Below are 20,909 nucleotides of genomic sequence, written 5' to 3'. Positions count from 1 at the left end.
CAGTTGCAAGATATTTTGTGAGTGACAAAGTTACTGTGACAATGACAGTAGATACATTTAAAAAAACAGATCATAGAAGCTTGTGTAAAGGATAGTGTGCCTATTTCATTATTTTCACGACCAGCTTTTATGTGTCTGAATGGGGAAATGGCCCGCAAGCTTGGTGTTTCTCTGGAGAGAGAGAGTATTAGAAAATTAGTAATCGAAGAAGCTTTTAAACAAAAGGAAGAACTTAAAAAAACTCTCAAGGGACGCTTTCTGTTTCTTAAAACGGATGCCTGCACACGTCACAGAGTGAACTATTTTGCCATCAATGTCCGATTTGTTTGTGACAAAAATGAAATAGTTACTAAGACATTGGCGGTATAAAACACCAAAGCTCATCACACCAGTGAGTTCCTCCAGGTCTTGGTGGAAAAGGTTCTGCAAGACTATGAACTTAAAAAAGAGCAAGTTCTTTCTGTCGTAACTGACAATGCTTCCAATATGAGAAGTACTATTAAGCTATTGAATGAGAGTAATGATGGTGACCAGCAGCTAGAACAACATTCTGGGTCCACAGACACAGAAATGTTTGAAATAGAGGAAGAGGAATAGAGGAAACTGAAGTTGCTTCAGATGAACAGCAACATGATAGTTTAGATGATCTTGTTGAATCTGTCAATACGTTCTTTCATTCATCACATGCGCTGTGTTGTGCATACGCTACAGCTGGCTATAAGAGACAGTCTGCAAGAAGGACATGCTGCTGCACTGATTGGCAAGGTGAGAAAATTGGCTACTGTTGCCAGAACCCCTAAAGTTGACTCAATTTTGAAGAGAAGTGCTGGAAAAGGGGCAATTATTGATCAAGCCACATGATGGGGCAGTACTTACTTAATTATTCAGCGCTTGGTTGAACTGCAAACCTTTCTTGTAGTCATGGCTAACCCTCAACTGATGCTAAATGAAAGTCAGTGGAATCAGGTGGCTGAGCTGGAAAAATTGCTAGAGCACCCATTTACAGTGACTAGAAAATTACAAGCAGAGGACTTAAAGGGAACCTGTCACCCCGTTTTTTCCGTATGAGTTAAAAATACTGTTAAATAGGGCCTGAGCTCTGCTTCAGGATAATGGCCGCCGCGATCTCCATCTGCGCACGCGCGGCATCCCGCGGCCATTGTCCTGAAGCCGCGGCCAGCAGAGCGCCGCTTCTGCGCACGCGTGGCCAAAGGAAGATGGCCGCGCCCACCGATCACCAATGAAATACAGCACATCGCGATCTTTTCACTCCCCTGTGACGTGGATTTGGGACCTTGGGCATGCGCACACCACTACGCCACCAACGGAAAACTACGCAAGATCTGGGGGAAGACACCACGCCCTTTTCACCAGACCAGCCTGATTGACAGGCGAAAACGACTACTTTGGTAACGTATTTCGGCAGCATAGGTGGGGAATCGGGGTCCACAAAATACACTATTGCAATGCACAGCTCAGGCCCTATTTAACAGTATTTTTATCTCATACGGAAAAAACGGGGTGACAGGTTCCCTTTAACTCCAGGTACTTTCTTAAAGGAGTGGAAGAACCTGATGTTTCGCCTGTCCTAAAGAGGAGGGTTAATTGCAAGGGGCATTGCTACATCAATGAAACGGAGAGAGGAGCTACTATTACAAAATAACATTCTTTTGGCAGCTGTTTATGTAGACCCAATGCATCGGATTCTTCTAGATGATCAACAGCTAACTAAAGGAAAAGAAGGTCTGTTTGAAATAGCAGTAAGGATGAAAGGGTTGCAGAACAGTCAGGAGGAACAAGAAGAATTTGGTCGTCCTGCCACATCTTCACCCTCATCAACTGATGAAGAATTTAATTTCGAAAAATATTTGGCTCACAAGGACCGTGCAAAGCGTTCCCGCATAGAAGAAGAGTCATCTCCATCAAAGAACACAGCCAGTACATTTCAGCAGAATTTTTCACGTGCACTAAAAGAAATTGAGAAATTTGACCATTCATCAAAAATAACAGTGCAACAAGCGATTCCTCTCTATTCTGACATTGTCAGAGATGTTGCCCAAGTGGTTACTGCTTTGTCACCAACCCAAGAAAGTGTAGAGAGGTTGTTCTCTGCTCTCAAAATAATTAGATCACATTTGATGGCATCCAGGAAGGAGGATCTGACAAAGGCAATACTTTTTCCGGGTGACAAATTTATAGATTTCTTCTTATTAACTGCAACAGTGTTTATTGCATATTTACTTACAAGAGTTTAGAAAAGTTTATCAAAGTTATTTGCTATATTCTAATTGCATTCTAATAAATATAGTTTTTGCTCTAAGTGGTCTGATTACTTATATGATGGTGAGAAACTGGATAAGCACGATGTTAATATTTTACAACAGTAAATTTATTGTTACGAATTGGCCATTTATGAAGGAGTCAGAGTCGGAACCTGATAAAATCCAGGAGTCGGAGTCGCAACTGTGGCTTACCGACTCCACAGCCCTGGTACTAGTGAGGCCATGAGGTCGTACAGGTGTGGCTGTAATTAGAATAGTGAAGCAGTGACTGATTAAAAAAGCCCTGTAGTAGTGGGGGAGGTGTGTCAGTGTGTTCTTGGAGGCAGACAGGGCAGTTGTCTGCAGAGCTCTCTCTGTGTGGAGCAACACAGAGGCTAAAGAAACCAGAGAGACTGACAGTCTGACACCCTGCAACTTGGGCTGTCTTACATGTACCCGGCTGCACGACAGAGGATAAAGAGTGCAGTGCGCTGAGTGAGTACAGAGACTTGTTACCGGCATGCGGTCACCCAGGGAAACTGGACAGAGGGAAGTTCGGCCTGTGTATTGACTGCATCATATAGCCATGCATTATTAATGGACTGTATGAAGAAGCCATATACTATATTGACTGTGCGAAGTAACACAATAAAAGAACATTTTGTTTGAACTTGTTTGGGTCACTGCCGTTTCACTGTGTATGGTCATACCGCTGCATCACATTTGGTGGAAAGAATGCGAGGCCAGTGAACTAAGGCATACCCCCAGAGAGTGCTGCAGATTGTTGTGCAAGTCTGCTGGGAAAATGGAGGAACTTTTGGAGCAGGTTGTGCTCAGTCAGCAAAGGCTTCAACAAGAGACGCTGCAGTTTCAACATTCCCTGCAAGAGATTTTGCAGTAGCAGCAGCGGCAGCAGGAAACGCTGCAGAGCGAGCTAGCAGAGCTTCAACGATATAAAGTGGAGACCTCTAATGTGAGGGGTGAACAGCAGATTCCTGAAGAGACCCCAGATGTAAGGGGCGATCATTGGGTGTACCAGTGGTCCTCCTATGTAGAGACTCGGTCTGCCAGGTCTCAAGCAAGTGACTTGTTGCAATTGGTGGAGGAGTGGCTCCAGCCTGAGTTCTGTTCTCCGTATGAGATGATGGAGAGAATTGTGGCTGACCGGATGGCGAGGGCTATGCCGGCCACCATGCAGCTTTTGGGTCGGGCTGAGGGACCTAGGCCACCTAGAACTGCTGATAGAATTGATTGAGCGGTATAAGTCCACTCAGGACGTTGCTCCAGAGCCCGTGCATGGGGCTAGTAACTGTTCGGTAACATCTAAGCCCATGCACTGTGGGAACACTGGTCAGGAGTCTATGTGTGCCCAGCCTGTCTGTATCACCACTACGGGCACAGCTGGCGGCGAACCAGAATTGTGCCAGGTACTTGTGAATGGGTGCCAAACAGAGGCTTTCCTGGACACGGGGAGTAAAGTGACTCTGGTCCATCGTTCCCTTGTTGCTGGGGACAACACCAATGGACAAAGTGGAGGTGATGGGTATCCATGGGGAAATCCGGGAGTACCCGACTGCGGAGGTCAATGTTTCTACACCATGTGGAGACATTAGACATGTGGTGGGAGTGGCAAAGACCCTTCCCTATGGGACTGTGTTGGGAAGAGATTTTCCACTGTTTTGGTGCCTGTGGGAGACCAGGGTAAACCCTCTCATGGAAAAAGTTATACTGGGTGCAGAACCCAAAGATATTGAAATACCTGCCATAGGGGTCACCAACCTAGGATTTGAGTGTAATCCTGATAGGCTCCCTCTAGAGGTTGTGGCAGTAGAGGTTGTGGGGACCCCATTGAACCCTGAGCTGGAGATGTTCCCTGGTAAGGTTGGGACAGCTCAGATCCAGGGTCCCTTTCGGAGACACAGATATAAAAGACGCAGGTATGAGAAGAGCAGAGAGTGTATGGTCGCAGAGGCGACTGGGGACGAGCGCACGAGGAACCCTCTGGCATCGGTCAAGGATGGGGCCGGGGGTCAGGGTAAATTAGATAGAGCGCTCGCTAGACAGCAGTGTCGGGAGGCTCAGGGCATAGTACAGATATATGCTCAGAGTTGCCAGCGCAGTCCGCGGCGTTTCAGATTGATATAGTCTCTGAGGCATGGGTAAGGGTACAGAGCAAATGGTACCAGGGGCCCGAAAGCAGATACTTAGGTGACAGGATGACCCGTGGGGTTAGTGAACCTAAAGTAAACAAAGTAAAGACCACCCAAAAATTGGCCCACATCTGCGGTTAATCAGAAAAGAGGGTTTGGCTTCTGCAATGGAGATCGGGGTGGGTGGTCCCATAATGAAATATGGCGGAGAAACGTAAAGGGGAGGGATGCGTGTGTTGATCGATGGTTCCGGTCCCTACTTTAGTTTCTTAATGTAGCGAGCGGGGATGTCGGGGGCATACTGATGCCCTGTCTTTCGCCCTTACTGGGTAACAAATGTTCATCCCCACAGGTATGAACAGGGGGGAGGATATGTGAGGCAGTGACCCCTGGTACAGCTAGGGGGCGCTGTATGTGCTCTCCAGAATGTGCATGGAGGCGTAGTGAGGCCATGAGGGCGTATTACAGACACAGGTGTGGCTGTAATTAGAATAGTGAAGCAGTGACTGAGTGAAAAAGCCCTGTAGTAGTGGTGGAGGTGTGTCAGTGTGTTCTTGGAAGCAGACAGGACAGTTGTCTGCAGAGCTCTCTCTGTGTGGAGCAACACAGAGGCTAAAGGAACCAGAGAGACTGACACCCTGCGTCTTGTGCTGTCTTACGTGTATGTGAACGTTTTGTTTGAACTTGTTTGGGTCACTGCCATTTCACTGTGTATGGTCATACCGCTGCATCACACACCATGCACACTCGTCACACAAGCACCATGCGTACACTTATCACACAAGCACCATGCACACTTGTCACACAAGCACCATGCACACTGGTCACACAAGCACCATGCACACTCGTCACACAAGCACCATGCACACTCAACACACAAGCACCATTCACAAATGTTATGTAAATTTGGTTTGGATAAATCTATCGCTGTGTGTGCTGCGGCCGTTTACAATAAGACTGAGTATTTTGAGCGCTCAAGGAATGAGACTGCTCAACATTGTGACAATAACATTCCATCAATACTGATGATTTATTGTACATACATAGTTTTATAATCGCATATAGAAAGGAGGTGGTTAGGGGTGGTTAGTTAATTAGCATATTGTCTAGCTCCTCTGTTATTGGTCATCTAAATATATATGGAATATTGTGATTAATGCACATATGAATGCTGATTAAACAACTAAAATGTAGCTCTCTGCATCTTTCTGCATCTAGGACAAAGTTGAGACATCTGATCATCACTTAATACATCTGGCGTTGCTCTGCTTTTGCCTGGAAAACCCCATACAGTCTATCTGGCTTATATCAGTTTATGTCAGCCATTTTAAGCCATTGATTATAATGTGTATATATTAGCTGTGAGTATATATGAGTATACATGCAAGTGAGATCTACATGATATATATATTTCTATCAGACACACGTCACACAAGCACCATGCAGACTCGTCACACAAGCACCATGCACACTCGTCACACAAGCACCATGCACACAAGTAAAGCAGCACACATGAAACAAGTGCAGTTAACACAAAAAATACATTACAGAATAAACACAGCACAAAGACATTCTAAACATGAAGTCTTATTATTGCTTAATTACCTCATCCGATCCTGTCTCCATTCCACCACGATGCATCCTGCACATAGAGTAGTGGGAACTAAATGGTAAGCTCCGCCTCCAACATCACTAATCTCCGCCCCCAGGGCAATGAATTTCAAGAAGTCTGCAAAGTCTCCCATATTAAATATGTCGTATACAGCATGAGAAGAGGAGCCGGAGAGTGAAGCAGCCATAGATCTACCCTCAGAGGATATCCTGCTGCTAGCGCCACACGGCCTAAGAAGGACCCGGTGCTTACTGCAGGAGCTGTCAAGGAATGGAGATGTATCACTCTCTCAGCAAGAGCCTGTGATAGAAATATATATATCATATAGATCCCACTTGCATGTATACTCCTTTATAATCATATATACTCACATAAAAGCAAATATACATCTATATACTCAACTAGTTTATAATCAGTTGCTCAACTTGACCACATGAGCTAGGCCAGATGGGTCCTTGGTACTTTCCAGACACCTAAAAAACAGGAACTTAGGCCAGATGTCCTGAACCAATGCCTAAAATCTTGCCGAAATGCAGGATAAAGGTGACAGCTACTTCTAAGATTGCTAAATCAGCTAGTTGCTAGGTGGCATTTAGTCAGAATATGCCATGTACTCAGTCAAAGTATATTATGTACTCAGTTAGCCAATGAAATAATAGCTAAATTGTATGTTAATTTACTAACCACCCCTTTTTATACGCATCTATAAAACTATGTATCAAAGAATAAACCAGCAGATCTGGATAGAATGTTATCCTGTCACTTTCGTGTCAGTCATTCTTTCTTGAACGCTCAACATATCTGATCTGATAATTGGGAAAGGCCGCAGCACAGACAGGGATAGATTCATCCCAAACCAAATTTCCATAACATCTGGCGCCTACATGCGGGGCAGTGGGAGAAACGCATGGGGACCTTGCTGACCGGAAGGACGAGGGTGCCAGCCGCTGCCTTGGCTCACGGGACGGAGACTGCAGCTCCATCAGAGTAAGGTAAGAAAATGTTGTCATCTTACCTGAATGTCCCCAGTGTCCAGTTCAGGTCTATACTTTTAGCCGGCCTGGTGTGGTCACCACCGCATTCCCAGGTAGTGTAAAAAGTCCAAGCCCGTATCCAAACCCTGGGATATAAGTCAAGGTGTCTGCTGTGTGCCGTGTTTGTGTTCCATGTTTGTGTGAGATCCGGGAGAAAAACTGGAACAGTGACTGCTTTGTTTGTGGTTGCTGGGTAACAGACAGCAGGAGGTCAAATCACTCGATAAGCTATCACAGATTCCCATGCAGCAGGAGGGACAGGTGGTCCTGGGACAGGTAGTCCGATGTTTCAGGCTCAGATGGTGATAGCTTAGAGGGCTGCCACAGATTCCCTTAGCCGGTGAGGCAGTCAGGACGACAGGACCGGAGGGTGGTAGAATTCCCGTTTGTTGTGCTCCTCACTCAGGCGGCCCGGGCATATGTGTGCCCAGTGCGATTGATAGTTGTCTGTTCCCAGAATGGCCTGCACGGGTCACAGAATAATAAAGAGGGCATTGGTTCTCCTGGACGTCTGTATCTGTTTTGGTTCATGTCGTGTACTGTTGCTATAAGTGCATACAATTGTAAAGAGAAGTTTTTTTTTTTTTTTTCCTTCTCCACGCTTCTCCTCTGCTACTAGCAAAGATATATCCATTGTAAATCACACTGTCACATCTGTTTTTGCAAAGTTTCCTGTTTCTGTATTCTGAGTAGTGCTAGCTACAGTGTAGCAATTTTTGAAGAAGTGAAACTAAGTGGTATCTATTATTTTTGCTGTGAGCTACTGGTTTTCAAATACGTGATTTTAGTGACTTTGGATACAGCAGCATAAGAAAGGGGAAGTGTGTGTGTATGACTGCATTTGAGCACAGACAAAGTATAAGGAAAGCCGTTTTAACTTTTTATTCTTTGAAGTTTTTCCTTCTGTCTCTTTACTTTTTAACCCCTTCACCCCCAAGGGTGGTTTGCACGTTAATGACCGGGCCAATTTTTACAATTCTGACCACTGTCACTTTATGAGGTTATAACTCTGGAATGCTTCAACGGATCTTGGCGATTCTGACATTGTTTTCTCGTGACATATTGTTCTTCATGATAGTGGTAAAATTTCTTCGATATAACTTGCGTTTATTTGTGAAAAAAACGAATATTTGGCGAAAATTTTGAAAATTTTGCAATTTTCCAACTTTGAATTTTTATGCTTTTAAATCACAGACATATGTCATGGAAAATACTTAATAAGTAACATTTCCCACATGTCTACTTTACATCAGCACAATTTTGGAACCAAAACGTTTTTTTGTTAGGGAGTTATAAGGGTTAAAAGTTGACCAGAAATTTCTCATTTTTACAACACCATTTTTTTTTAGGGACCACATCTCATTTGAAGTCATTTTGAGGGGTCTATATGATAGAAAATACCCAAGTGTGACACCATTCTAAAAACTGCACCCCTCAAGGTACTCAAAACCACTCAAAACAAGAAGTTTATTAACCCTTCAGGTGTTTCACAGGAATTTTTGGAATGTTTAAATAAAAATGAACATTTAACTTTTTTTCACACAAAATTTATTTCAGCTCCAATTTGTTTTATTTTACCAAGGGTATCAGGAGAAAATGGACCCCAAAAGTTGTTGTACAATTTGTCCTGAGTACGATGATACCCCATATGTGGGGGTAAACCACTGTTTATACGCATGGCAGAGCTCGGAAGGAAAGGAGCGCCATTTGACTTTACAATGCAAAATTGACTGGAATTGAGATGGGACGCCATGTTGCATTTGGAGAGCCCCTGATGTGCCTAAACATTGAAACCCCCCACAAGTGACACCATTTTGGAAAGTAGACCCCCTAAGGAACTTATCTAGATGTGTGGTGAGCACTCTGACCCAACAAGTGCTTCACAGAAGTTTATAATGCCGAGCCGTAAAAATAAAAAATCATATTTTTTCACAAAAATTATCTTTTCGCCCCCAATTTTTTATTTTCCCAAGGGTAAGAGGAGAAATTGGACCCCAAAAATTGTTGTGCAATTTATCCTGAGTACGCTGATACCCCATATGTGAGTGTAAACCATTGTTTGGGCGCAGGGCAGAGCTCGGAAGGGAAGGAGCGCCATTTTACTTTTCAATGCAAAATTGACTGGAATTAAGATGGGACGCCATGTTGCGTTTGGAGAGCCCCTGATGTGCCTAAACATTAAAAACCCCCACAAGTGACACCATTTTGGAAAGTAGACCCCCTAAGGAACTTATCTAGATGTGTTGTGAGAACTTTGAACCCCCAAGTGTTTCACTACAGTTTACAACGCAGAGCCGTGAAAATAAAAAATCCTTTTTTTCCCACAAAACTTATTTTTTAGCCCCCAGTTTAGTATTTTCCCAAGGGTAACAGGAGAAATTGGACCCCAAAAGTTGTTGTCCAATTTGTCCTGAGTACGCTGATACCCCATATGTTGGGGTAAACCCCTGTTTGGGCACACAGGAGAGCTCTGAAGGGAAGGAGCACTGTTCTACTTTTTCAACGCAGAATTGGCTGGAATTGAGATCGGATGCCATGTCCCGTTTGGAGAGCCCCTGATGTGCCTAAACAGTGGAAACCCCCCAATTATAACTGATACCCTAATCCAAACACACCCCTTACCCTAATCCCAACAGTAACCCTAACCACACCACTAACCCTGACACACCCCTAATTCTAATCCCAACCCTAATCCCAACCATAAATGTAATCCAAACCCTAACCCTAACTTTAGCCCAAACCCTAACTGTAGCCTGTAACCTGTAACTTTAGCCCCAACCCTAGCCCTAACCCTAGCCCTAACCCTAGCCCCAACCCTAGCCCCAACCCTAGCCCTAACCCTAGCCCTAACCCTAGCCCCAACCCTAGCCCCAACCCTAGCCCTAACCCTAGCCCTAACCCTAACCCTAGCCCCAACCCTAGCCCCAACCCTAGCCCCAACCCTAGCCCTAGCCCTAGCCCTAGCCCTAACCCTAGCAATAACCCTAGCAATAACCCTAGCAATAACCCTAGCCATAACCCTAGCCATAACCCTAGCCCTAACCCTAACCCTAGCCCTAATGGGAAAATGGAAATAAATACATTTTTTTTATTTTTTTATTTTTCCCTAACTAAGGGGGTGATGAAGGGGGGTTTGATTTACTTTTATAGCGGGTTATTTAGCGGATTTTTATGATTGGCAGCCGTCACACACTGAAAGACGCTTTTTATTGCAAAAAATATTTTTTTTCCATATTTGAGTCCACAGAGTCATGTGAGGTCTTGTTTTTTGCGGGACGAGTTGACGTTTTTATTGGTAACATTTTCGGGCACGTGACATTTTTTGATCGCTTTTTATTCCGATTTTTGTGAGGCAGAATGATCAAAAACCAGCTATTCATGAATTTCTTTTGGGGGAGGCGTTTATACCTTTCCGCGTTTGGTAAAATTGATAAAGCAGTTTTATTCGTCGGGTCAGTACGATTACAGCGATACCTCATTTATATCATTTTTTTATGTTTTGGCGCTTTTATACAATAAAAACTATTTTATAGAAAAAATAATTATTTTGGTATCGCTTTATTCTCAGGACTATAACTTCTTTATTTTTTTGCAGATGATGCTGTATAGCGGCTTGTTTTTTGCGGAACAAGATGACGCTTTCAGTGGTATCATGGTTATTTATATCTGTCTTTTTGATCGCGTGTTATTCCACTTTTTCTTCCGCGGTATGGTAATAAAGCGTTGTTTTTTGCCTTGTTTTTTTTTCTTACGGTGTTTACTGAAGGGGTTAACTAGTGGGACAGTTTTATAGGTCGGGTCGTTACAGACGCAGTGATACTAAACATGTGTACTTTTATTGTTTTTTTTTTTTATTTAGATGAAGAAATGTATTTATGGGAATAATATATATATATATTTTTTCTTTATTTAGGATTTTTTTTTTTTTTTACACAAGTGGAAATTTTTTTTTTTACTTTGTCCCAGGGGGGGACGTTACAGATCGGTGATCTGACAGTGTGCACAGCACTCTGTCAGATCGGCGATCTGCTGTGCAGGGCTGCAGGCTTACCAGCGCCTGCTCTGAGCAGGCACTCGGTAAGCCACCTCCCTCCCTGCAGGACCCGGATGCCGCGGCCATCTTGGATCCGGGACCTGCAGCGAGGAAGGACGTAGGAGACCCTCGGAGCAACGCGATCACATCGCGTTGCTCCGGGGGTCTCGGGGAAGCCTGCAGGGAGCCCCCTCCCTGCACGATGCTTCCCTATACCGCCGGCACACCGCGATCATGTTTGATCGCGGTGTGCCGGGGGTTAATGTGCCGGGTGCGGTCCGTGACCGCTCCTGGCACATAGTGCCGGATGTCAGCTGCGATAGGCAGCTGACACCCGGCCGCGATCGGCCGCGCTCCCCCCGTGAGCGCGGCCGATCGTGTATGACGTACTATCCCGTTGGTGGTCATACGGGCCCACCCCACCTCGACGGGATAGTACGTCATATGTCAGAAAGGGGTTAAAGTTTTTTCCTTCTGTATCAAAATTTTAAGTTTTTTGGTTGTGTACAAAGTTTTTTATGGTTTTCTTTTCTTTTGGCTTCAACTTCTTGTACCAACTTTTTGAAGGCTTTCTTTTTTTTGTGTGTTTTTTATTTTTGTTTTCTGTCATTGTCCTGTTGAAAAATAAATGATGGTCTAACCAAGAGAGCCCACTAGGGATTTTACCGATATCCCGCCAGTCCAGTCCGACCCTGTTCTTAGATGCCATGTTTGCTTTTGACAGCAGCAAGCAGTTAAACTGCCGGGGTTTTTGTTATACCTGCACCTGTGCCGTCCCTGCAGTGTACATCTATGTTTTCTGGTGCTGATTTCAGTGTCGGTAATTGAGACGAGAATTAGCATTATGGAAGATGAGTCTATGAGGAACGTATTCAGCTGCCGACTCCGAGGGAGAAACTGCTTGTTGTCTGTGGCCTAAAATATATAGGTTTTATTAGTAGATGTAAAGAAGAAAACTAAATACTGTAAAATAATAAATTTCCTCATATGTTTCCCTTATTATCTCCAGTAATTGTGTTATTACAGAGGATTTTTATGATGTTACATCGGCTCATCTTCTCATTCAGGTCTCTACAATATCTGATCCTCTTAGTGAAGATCTTCTACATAAGAAAATTTTCATGATTTATCCATCACAGATGGATATGGACAGAGACAAGATGGCGGAGAGGATATTACACCTCACCCTAGAGATCCTCTTCCGGCTTACTGGAGAGGTAAGAGATTCTGATGACATCACATTACATCATTCTTATCTATGGGAATAACAGATGGACAGAACTGGATAGGTGACGAGGACTCTGGAAATGTCTGTAGTGAGATTTATTAATGTCTCTCCATAACCAGGTTTACGCAGTAGTGAAGAAGACCTCTAAGGAGCACTGTCAGGACCCTGTGTCTGAGGGATGGGGAAGACCCCTGAGCCCAATCACGGAGCCTCAATCTCACCCTCTGATACATGAGGACATCAATGACCAAAAGATCCTAGAACTCACCTACAAGATGATTGAGCTGCTGACTAGAGAGGTGACACTGCTGGGAATGCTGGGACATTATAGAGTAACTAGCTATTGAACCCGTTTTAGGCCCAGGTGTCGAGCATTTATATTGGTATATGGTCTCCATCCTGGTATGTGCTGCTTCCATCCTGCGCCCTAATCTTGTCATGTGCTGCTACCATCTTACGCCCCCTTCCTATCATGTGCAGCCACCATCTTGCACCCCCTTCCTGTCATATGCGGCCCCCATCTTGCGCCGTGATCCTGTTTTGTGCGCCTCCTTCTTGTCATGTGCTACTCTCTTCCAGTGTCCTCATCCTGTCATGTGCTCCCATCCTGCGCACCAATTTTGGTATGTGCTGACCCCATCCTGGTATGTGCTACTCCAATTCTGCGACCCCATTCTGTAATGTGCTGTTCCCATCCTGCACCCCCATTCTGTCATGTGCTGCACCCATTCTTTGCCATTCTGTCTCTATAGCATAAGGCAGCCCCCATAGGTAGACTCTGTAGTATAAGGCAGCCCCCCACAGTCAGACTCTGTAGTATAAGGCAGCACCCCCTCACAGGAAGACTGCAGTATAAGGCAGCACCCCCCCACAAGCAGACTCTGTAGTATAAGGCAGCACCCCCACAGAGGCAGACCTTGTATTATAAGGCAGCACCCCCCCACAGGCCGACCCTGTAGTATTAGGCAGCACCCCACACAGGCAGACTGTACTATAAGGCAGCACCCCCTCAACAGGCAGACCCTTTGTTATAAGACAGCACCCCCTCACAGGTAGACACTGTGTTATAAGGCAGCACCCCCCACAGGCAGACTCTGTATTATAAGGCAGCACCCCCTCACAGGCAGACACCGAAGTATAAGGCAGCACCCCCCACAGGCAGACTCTGTAGTATAAGGCAGCACCCCCCACAGGCAGACTCTGTAGTATAAGGCAGCACCCCCCAACAGGTAGACCCGGTAATATAAGACAGCCCCCATAAAGAAAAACAATAAATAAATACTCACCTCTCTTCTTCCTGGTTCTTGCGCTGCTCCCGCTCACCTCCGGACCGTGGTGCCGGGCAGTGATGTCATCACGCCCCCTTGTCAGTGTCAGCGTCGGTGACGTCAGACGCTGACAGGGGGATGATGGGAGAAGGAGCGTAGCGCTCCTTCCCTCATCAATGCGGTCAGCTGTATCAGCTAAGATGCTGATACAGTTGACCCTGCAATGACAGGCGGGGGGCCCGCTTGCTCAGGGGCCCATAGGGGCCCGGGTGGCAGAGCAGGGAAATCGATTCGCCCTGCTCTGCCTCAGAATGTAACTGTATTGGCGCACTGTGCAAGCCTATACAGTTACAGTAGCGTAGCTCCGGGTGGGCCCCCTCTGAGCACCGGGCCCGGGGCGATGGCCTCCTTTGCCCCCACGGTAGCTACGCTACTGCCGGATACGTCCGTCACTCTGTGGGGTCCAGACTGCACCGGCGTGTCGTACTTGTGCATGCTATAAAGGCTATAAAGGGTAACGCTCCTAGCATTATATTATAGATGCTGTGAAGGGATCGGGGATGATGGTATTATTGTATGTGTCAGGTTCTTATAAGGTGTCAGGATGTCGCCGTCTATTTCTCCATGGAGGAGTGGGAGTATTTAGAAGGACACAAAGATGTGTACAAGGACATCATGATCAAGGTTCCCCAGCCCCTCACATCACCAGGTAATAGACAGGACTAAATACACACAGCCTATAATTATCTGCATGTAAAGAATGAATTCAGTCCCTGTATGTGCTTCTTCCAGATCTATCCAGTAAGAGGACCACACCAGAGAGATGTCCCCGTCCTCTTCTTCCACAGGACTGTAAACAAGAAGATCCCAATGTCCCTCAGGATCATCAGGTAGATGGAGAGAAGGAGTCAGGAGTTCTCCCCTATGATGTGTTGACTGCTGTGAAGGTCTTGTGCCCAATCTTGTTTTATCCATCAGTATTATTATTATTATTATTATTGCGCCATTTTTTTCCATAACGCTTTACATGTGAGGAGGGGTGTACATAATAAAAACAAGTACAATAATCTTGAACAATACAAGTCACAACTGGAACAGGAGGAGAGAGGACCCTGCCCGCGAGGGCTCACAATCTACAAGGGATGGGTGAGGATACAGTAGGTGAGGATAGAGCTGGTCGTGCAGCGGTTTGGTCGATTGGTGGTTACTGCAGGTTGTAGGCTTGTCAGAAGGGGTGGGTCTTCAGGTTCTTTTTGAAGGTTTCGATGGTAGGCGAGAGTCTGATATGTTGTGGTAGAGAGTTCCAGAGTAGGGGGGATGCACGAGAGAAATCTTGTATGCGATTGTGTGAAGAGGAGATAAGAGGGGAGTAGAGAAGGAGATCTTGTGAGGATCGGAGGTTGCGTGCAGGAAAGTACCGGGAGACGAGGTCACAGATGTATGGAGGAGACAGGGTGTGGATGGCTTTGTATGTCATGGTTAGGCTTTTGTACTGGAGTCTCTGGGTAATGGGTAGCCAGTGAAGGGATTGACAGAGGGGAGAGGCCGGGGAATAGCGGGGGGACAGGTGGATTAGTCGGGCAGCAGAGTTTAGAATAGATTGGAGGGGTGCGAGCGTGTTCGAGGGGAGGCTGCAGAGCAGGAGGTTACAGTAGTCGAGGCGGGAGATGATGAGGGCATGGACTAGGGTTTTTGCAGATTCTTGGTTTAGGAATGTACGGATCCGTGAAATATTTTTGAGTTGGAGGCGGCAGGAAGTGGAAAGGGTTTGGATAGATCAGTGTCAAGGATTACCCCAAGACAGCGGGCTTGTGGGACTGGGGAGAGTGGGCAGCCATTTACTGTAATGGATAGGTTCGTTGGGGAGGTCGTGTGAGATGGGGGAAAGACGATGAATTCTGTTTTGTCCATGTTAAGTTTTAGAAATCTAGCGGAGAAGAAGGATGAAATAGCAGATAGACATTGAGGGATTCTGGCTAGAAGGGTGGTGATATCTGGTCCAGAGATGTAGATCTGTGTGTCATCAGCATAGAGGTGATACTGAAAGCCGTGAGATTCTATGAGCTGTCCCAGGCCAAAGGTGTAAATGGAGAAGAGCAGGGGCCCAAGAACTGAACCTTGCGGGACTCCGACAGATAGGGGGCGAGGTGAAGAGGTGGTATGTGAGTGGGAGACGCTGAATGTCCGGTCAGTTAGGTATGACGAGATCCAGGATAGGGCCAAGTCTGTGATGCCAAGGGATGAGAGGGTCTGCAGCAACAGGGAATGGTCTACTGTGTCAAAGGCAGAGGACAGGTCCAGGAGGAGGAGGATAGAGTAGTGCCGCTTGCTCTTGGCGGTTAATAGGTCATTGGTGACCTTAGTTAGGGCAGTTTCAGTGGAGTGGTGTGACCGGAAGCCAGATTGAAAGCGGTCGAAGAGGGAGCAGGAAGATAGATGGGAGGACAGTTCAAGATGGACGTGTTGTTCCAGTAGTTTTGAGGCATAGGGGAGAAGTGATATAGGGCGATAGCTAGATACAGAGGATGGGTCAAGAGAGGGCTTTTTGAGGATAGGTGTGATTGCGGCATGTTTAAAGCTTGAGGGGAAAACACCAGTTGTTAGTGATAGGTTGAAGAGATGGGTTAGGGTTGGGATGAAGACTGTGGCGAGGTTTGGGATGAAGTGGGATGGGATCGGATCAAGTGCACAGGTGGTGAGATGCGATCTTGAGAGTAGAGTGGAGAGTCTGTCTTCTGTAATGGTGGAGAAGTTGGTTTTGGAGGTGGAGGGCTGGGTAGTTAGAAGGAAGGGTTCTGGGGGTTGTCGACTGAAACTGTCTCTGCCTCATTTTTCAAGCAGAAGATTGAGAACATCAAAGTCTTCAGCAGAGATGAGTGGGGAGGGAGGAGGCGCTGGGGGGCGGAGGAGAGAATTGAAGGTGTTGAATAACTGTTTGGGGTTGTGGGACAGGGAGGAAATAAGAGATGAGAAGTAGGTTTCTTTTGCTGTGGCGAGTGTGGTCTTGAAAGTAGTGAGGGACTGTTTGAATGCGATGAAGTGCTCGTTGGAGTGGGATCTTTTCCATCTCCGCTCTGCAGCCCTGGAAGCTCACCTCAGTTCTTTGGTCAGGCAGGTGTGCCAGGGCTGTCTGTTGATTTTGTGAGCCTTGGTATGTGTGAGAGGGGCAACCGCTTCCAAGGCTACAGCTATTGTGGTGTTGTATAGAGCGGCGGCGTCATCCGCATTGTGTAGGGAGCTTATGTCTGTGAGAGGGAGGAGGGATTCAGAAAGTGAGTGTAGATCAAGGTGTTTAAGATTTCTGCGAGGGTGTGCAAGTTTGTGGAGTGGGGATTGTAGACAAGGAGTGGAGAGGGAAGAGAATGTGAGAAGGTTGTGGTCAGAGAGTGGAAGAGGTGAGTTAGAGAGCTTAGATAGGGAGCAGAGGCGGGTGAAGATGAGATCCAGTGTTATCCAGTATTATATGTTTTATATTTGTGTAATGAGAACGGTGGAGATGGCAGGGTTAGAGCTGATCATAGATGTGACTTCTCCATCTGTCTGTGACTTTTACAATATTTGTTTCAGGGTGCTGGTTAGGAAAATTGCGCAGGAGGCCACGCCATTTTTTTCCTAATTAAATACATGTACAGTAATTTTCACACCCACTGTGCTAATTGTATTTGTCACTGACATCTATATATCTACCTATTCTATACGTATTTACTGTATGTAATCCATCTCTTCTATCCTGCAGTGATTTTACAGTACACGGCACATGAATTGCCAGCTTTTCTTCTACTTATCTATCTATATAATGTACAGCTCTGGCAAAAATTAAGAGACCACTGCAGAGTTTTATAAAAATCAGTTTCTCTACATGTCTGATAGCCATTCCATTCCAGTGTCAGTTGAATTCCAAGCAGAGTACACCTCATTCTACTTAATGTGCTTCTGATTAGGTCATTACCTGAACCAAATCTTATTTAATGAAGGCAAGTATAAAAAACCTGCTGTGGTGTTAACAATCCTCTTGCAGTAGGACAAGCTGAATAGCAAAACAAGTGCCAGTAATATCCCAAAAGTAATAGGAAGTTGGAAAGAAAAGTATTAAGTGAGGAAAAGAAGGGCTCAATTATGGCTTTACTAGCAGAGGGACACAGTGAGCATCATGTTGCCTCCATCCTTAAAATTTTTAATACAGCAGTCCATTACAACAAGGTCAAGCAGCAGACATTGGGGACAACAAAGCTACAGACCGGCAGAGGGCGAAAACTACTTTCCACTGACAGGGATGACCGTCACCTTATTCGAATGTCACTCAGCAACCGCAGGATGACATAAAGTGACCTACCAAAGGAATGGCAAATGGCAGCCATGGTGAAGTGCATGGCAAGAACAGTTCGTAACAGGCTCCTAGACGAAGGCCTCAAATCATGTAAAGCTAGTAAAAAGCCATTCATCAATGAGAAGCAAAGGAGAGCCAGGCTGAAGTTTGCCAAAGACCACAAGGATTGGACCATAGAAGACTGGAGCAAGGTAATCTTCTCTGATGAGTCTAATTTTCAGTTTTGCCAAACACCTGGTCATCTAATGGTTAGACGGAGACCTGGAGAGGTGTGCAAGCCACAGTGTTTTTGCACCCATTGTGAAATTTGGAGGCGGTGATGATCTGAGGAAGCTTCAGCAAGGCTGGAATTGGGTAGGTTGTTCTTTGCGACGGACATATGAATCAAGCCACTTACAAGGTTATCCTGGAAAAGCGGTTGATTCCTTCTGCTCAGGCAATGTTTCCCACCTCTGAGGACTGGTTTTCCAGCAGGACAATGTGCCATGCCACACAGCTAGGTCAATCAAGGTGTGGATAAAGGACCACCACATCAAATCCCTGTCATGGCCAGCCCAATCTTCAGATCTGAACCCCATTGAATACCTTTGGAATGTAATCAAGAGGAAGATCGATAGTCACAAGCCATCAAACAAAGAAGAACTGATTACATTTTTGTACCAGGAGTGGTATAAGGTCACCCAAAAGCAGTGTGAAAGACTGGTGGAAAGCATTCCAAGACGCATGAAAGCTGTTATTAAAAATCATGGTTATTCCACCAAATATTGATTTCTGGACTCTTCCTGCGTTAAAACACTAGTATCGTTGTTTCTAAATGATTATGAACTTGGTTTTTTTTTGCATTATTTGAGGTCTGCAAGCAATGCATTTTTTGTTATTTTTACCATTTCTCATTTTCAGAAAATGAATACAAAATTTATTGCTTTGAACTTCGGAGACATGTTGTCAGTAGTTTATAGAATGAAAGAACAATTTACATTTTACTCAAAAATATACCTATAAAGAGAAAAATCAGACAAACTGAACATTTTGCAGTGGTCTCTTAATTTTTGCTAGAGCTGTATATACATAGATAGATGTGTGTCACTGACATATATACTGTATATATCTATATAGTCTATGTGTTTATATCTATTCTATTCTAAACTGTCATGCTGTGATATTACTGTACGTGGCACATGAATTGCCGGCTTTTCTTGTTATCTTTCTAATAAATATATATATATATATACAGTGGGGAAAAAAAGTATTTAGTCAGTCAGCAATAGTGCAAGTTCCACCACTTAAAAAGATGAGAGGTGTCTGTAATTTACATCATAGGTAGACCTCAACTATGGGAGACAAACTGAGAAAAAAAAATCCAGAAAATCACATTGTCTGTTTTTTTAACATTTAATTTGCATACTATGGTGGAAAATAAGTATTTGGTCAGAAACAAAATTTCATCTCAATACTTTGTAATATAGCCTTTTTTGGCAATGACAGAGGTCAAACGTTTTCTGTAAGTCTTCACAAGGTTGCCACACACTGTTGTTGTTATTTTGGCCCATTCCTCCATGCAGATCTCCTCTAGAGCAGTGATGTTTTTGGCTTTTCGCTTGGCAACACGGACTTTCAACTCCCTCCAAAGGCTTTCTATAGGGTTGAGATCTGGAGACTGGCTAGGCCACTCCAGGACCTTGAAATGCTTCTTACGAAGCCACTCCTTCGTTGCCCTGGCGGTGTGCTTTGGATCATTGTCATGTTGAAAGACCCAGCCACGTTTCAACTTCAATGCCCTTGCTGATGGAAGGAGGTTTGCACTCAAAATCTCACGATACATGGCCCCATTCATTCTTTCATGTACCCGGATCAGTCTTCCTGGCCCCTTTGCAGAGAAACAGCCCCAAAGCATGATGTTTCCACCACCATGCTTTACAGTAGGTATGGTGTTTGATGGATGCAACTCAGTATTCTTTTTCCTCCAAACACGACAAGTTGTGTTTCTACCAAACAGTTCCAGTTTGGTTTCATCAGACCATAGGACATTCTCCCAAAACTCCTCTGGATCATCCAAATGCTCTCTAGCAAACTTCAGACGGGCCCGGACATGTACTGGCTTAAGCAGTGGGACACGTCTGGCACTGCAGGATCTGAGTCCATGGTGGCGTAGTGTGTTACTTATGGTAGGCCTTGTTACATTGGTCCCAGCTCTCTGCAGTTCATTCACTAGGTCCCCCCGCGTGGTTCTGGGATTTTTGAAATGCTGACCCCACGGGGTGGGATTTTGCGTGGAGCCCCAGATCGAGGGAGATTATCAGTGGTCTTGTATGTCTTCCATTTTCTAATTATTGCTCCCACTGTTGATTTCTTCACTCCAAGCTGGTTGGCTATTGCAGATTCAGTCTTCCCAGCCTGGTGCAGGGCTACAGTTTTGTTTCTGGTGTCCTTTGACAGCTCTTTGGTCTTCACCATAGTGGAGTTTGGAGTCAGACTGTTTGAGGGTGTGCACAGGTGTCTTTTTATACTGATAACAAGTTTAAACAGGTGCCATTACTACAGGTAATGAGTGGAGGAAAGAGGAGACTCTTAAAGAAGAAGTTACAGGTCTGTGAGAGCCAGAAATCTTGATTGTTTGTTTCTGACCAAATACTTATTTTCCACCATAAAATGCAAATAAAATGATAAAAAGACAGACAATGCGATTTTCTGGATTTTATTTTCTCAGTTTGTCTCCCATAGTTGAGGTCTACCTATGATGTAAATTACAGACGCCTCTCATCTTTTTAAGTGGTGGAACTTGCACTATTGCTGACTGACTAAATACTTTTTTGCCCCACTGTATATATACACATACATACATATACTGTATATGTGTGTGTGTGTGTTTCATTAATATTTCCTTTGAAAACGATGTGTAAATGACATAGAGAATTGCTGTATGTAAAAGCTCATGTTCATATCGCATTATAATCTAATCGGATGCTAGGTGGGAAAATCAGATTGTACTCACATTA

General features: G+C 45.0%; 1 protein-coding gene across 8 annotated transcripts in view; it reads left to right on the top strand.

The window, feature by feature from the left end:
• Positions 1-20,909, top strand: part of LOC143767997 (uncharacterized) — a 74,070-nt gene that overhangs the window by 7,669 nt on the left and 45,492 nt on the right. For 4 of the 8 annotated variants that reach the window (XM_077256606.1, XM_077256604.1, XM_077256603.1 and 1 more), the window contains exons 2-5: positions 12,158-12,307; positions 12,438-12,617; positions 14,172-14,295; positions 14,379-14,533. In XM_077256606.1, coding sequence (XP_077112721.1) covers positions 12,158-12,307; positions 12,438-12,617; positions 14,172-14,295; positions 14,379-14,533 — 609 coding nt within the window. Of the gene's footprint in view, positions 1-6,327; positions 7,016-12,157; positions 12,308-12,437; positions 12,618-14,171; positions 14,296-14,378; positions 14,534-20,909 lie in introns of those variants that run through there. The other 4 variants (XM_077256610.1, XM_077256607.1, XM_077256605.1 and 1 more) reach the window with 2 other exon arrangements.

Source organism: Ranitomeya variabilis, chromosome 4 (assembly GCF_051348905.1).
Source record: "Ranitomeya variabilis isolate aRanVar5 chromosome 4, aRanVar5.hap1, whole genome shotgun sequence".
In the NCBI taxonomy this organism is placed as follows: domain Eukaryota; kingdom Metazoa; phylum Chordata; class Amphibia; order Anura; family Dendrobatidae; genus Ranitomeya; species Ranitomeya variabilis.
This window is presented reverse-complemented; position numbering and strand designations above follow the sequence as displayed.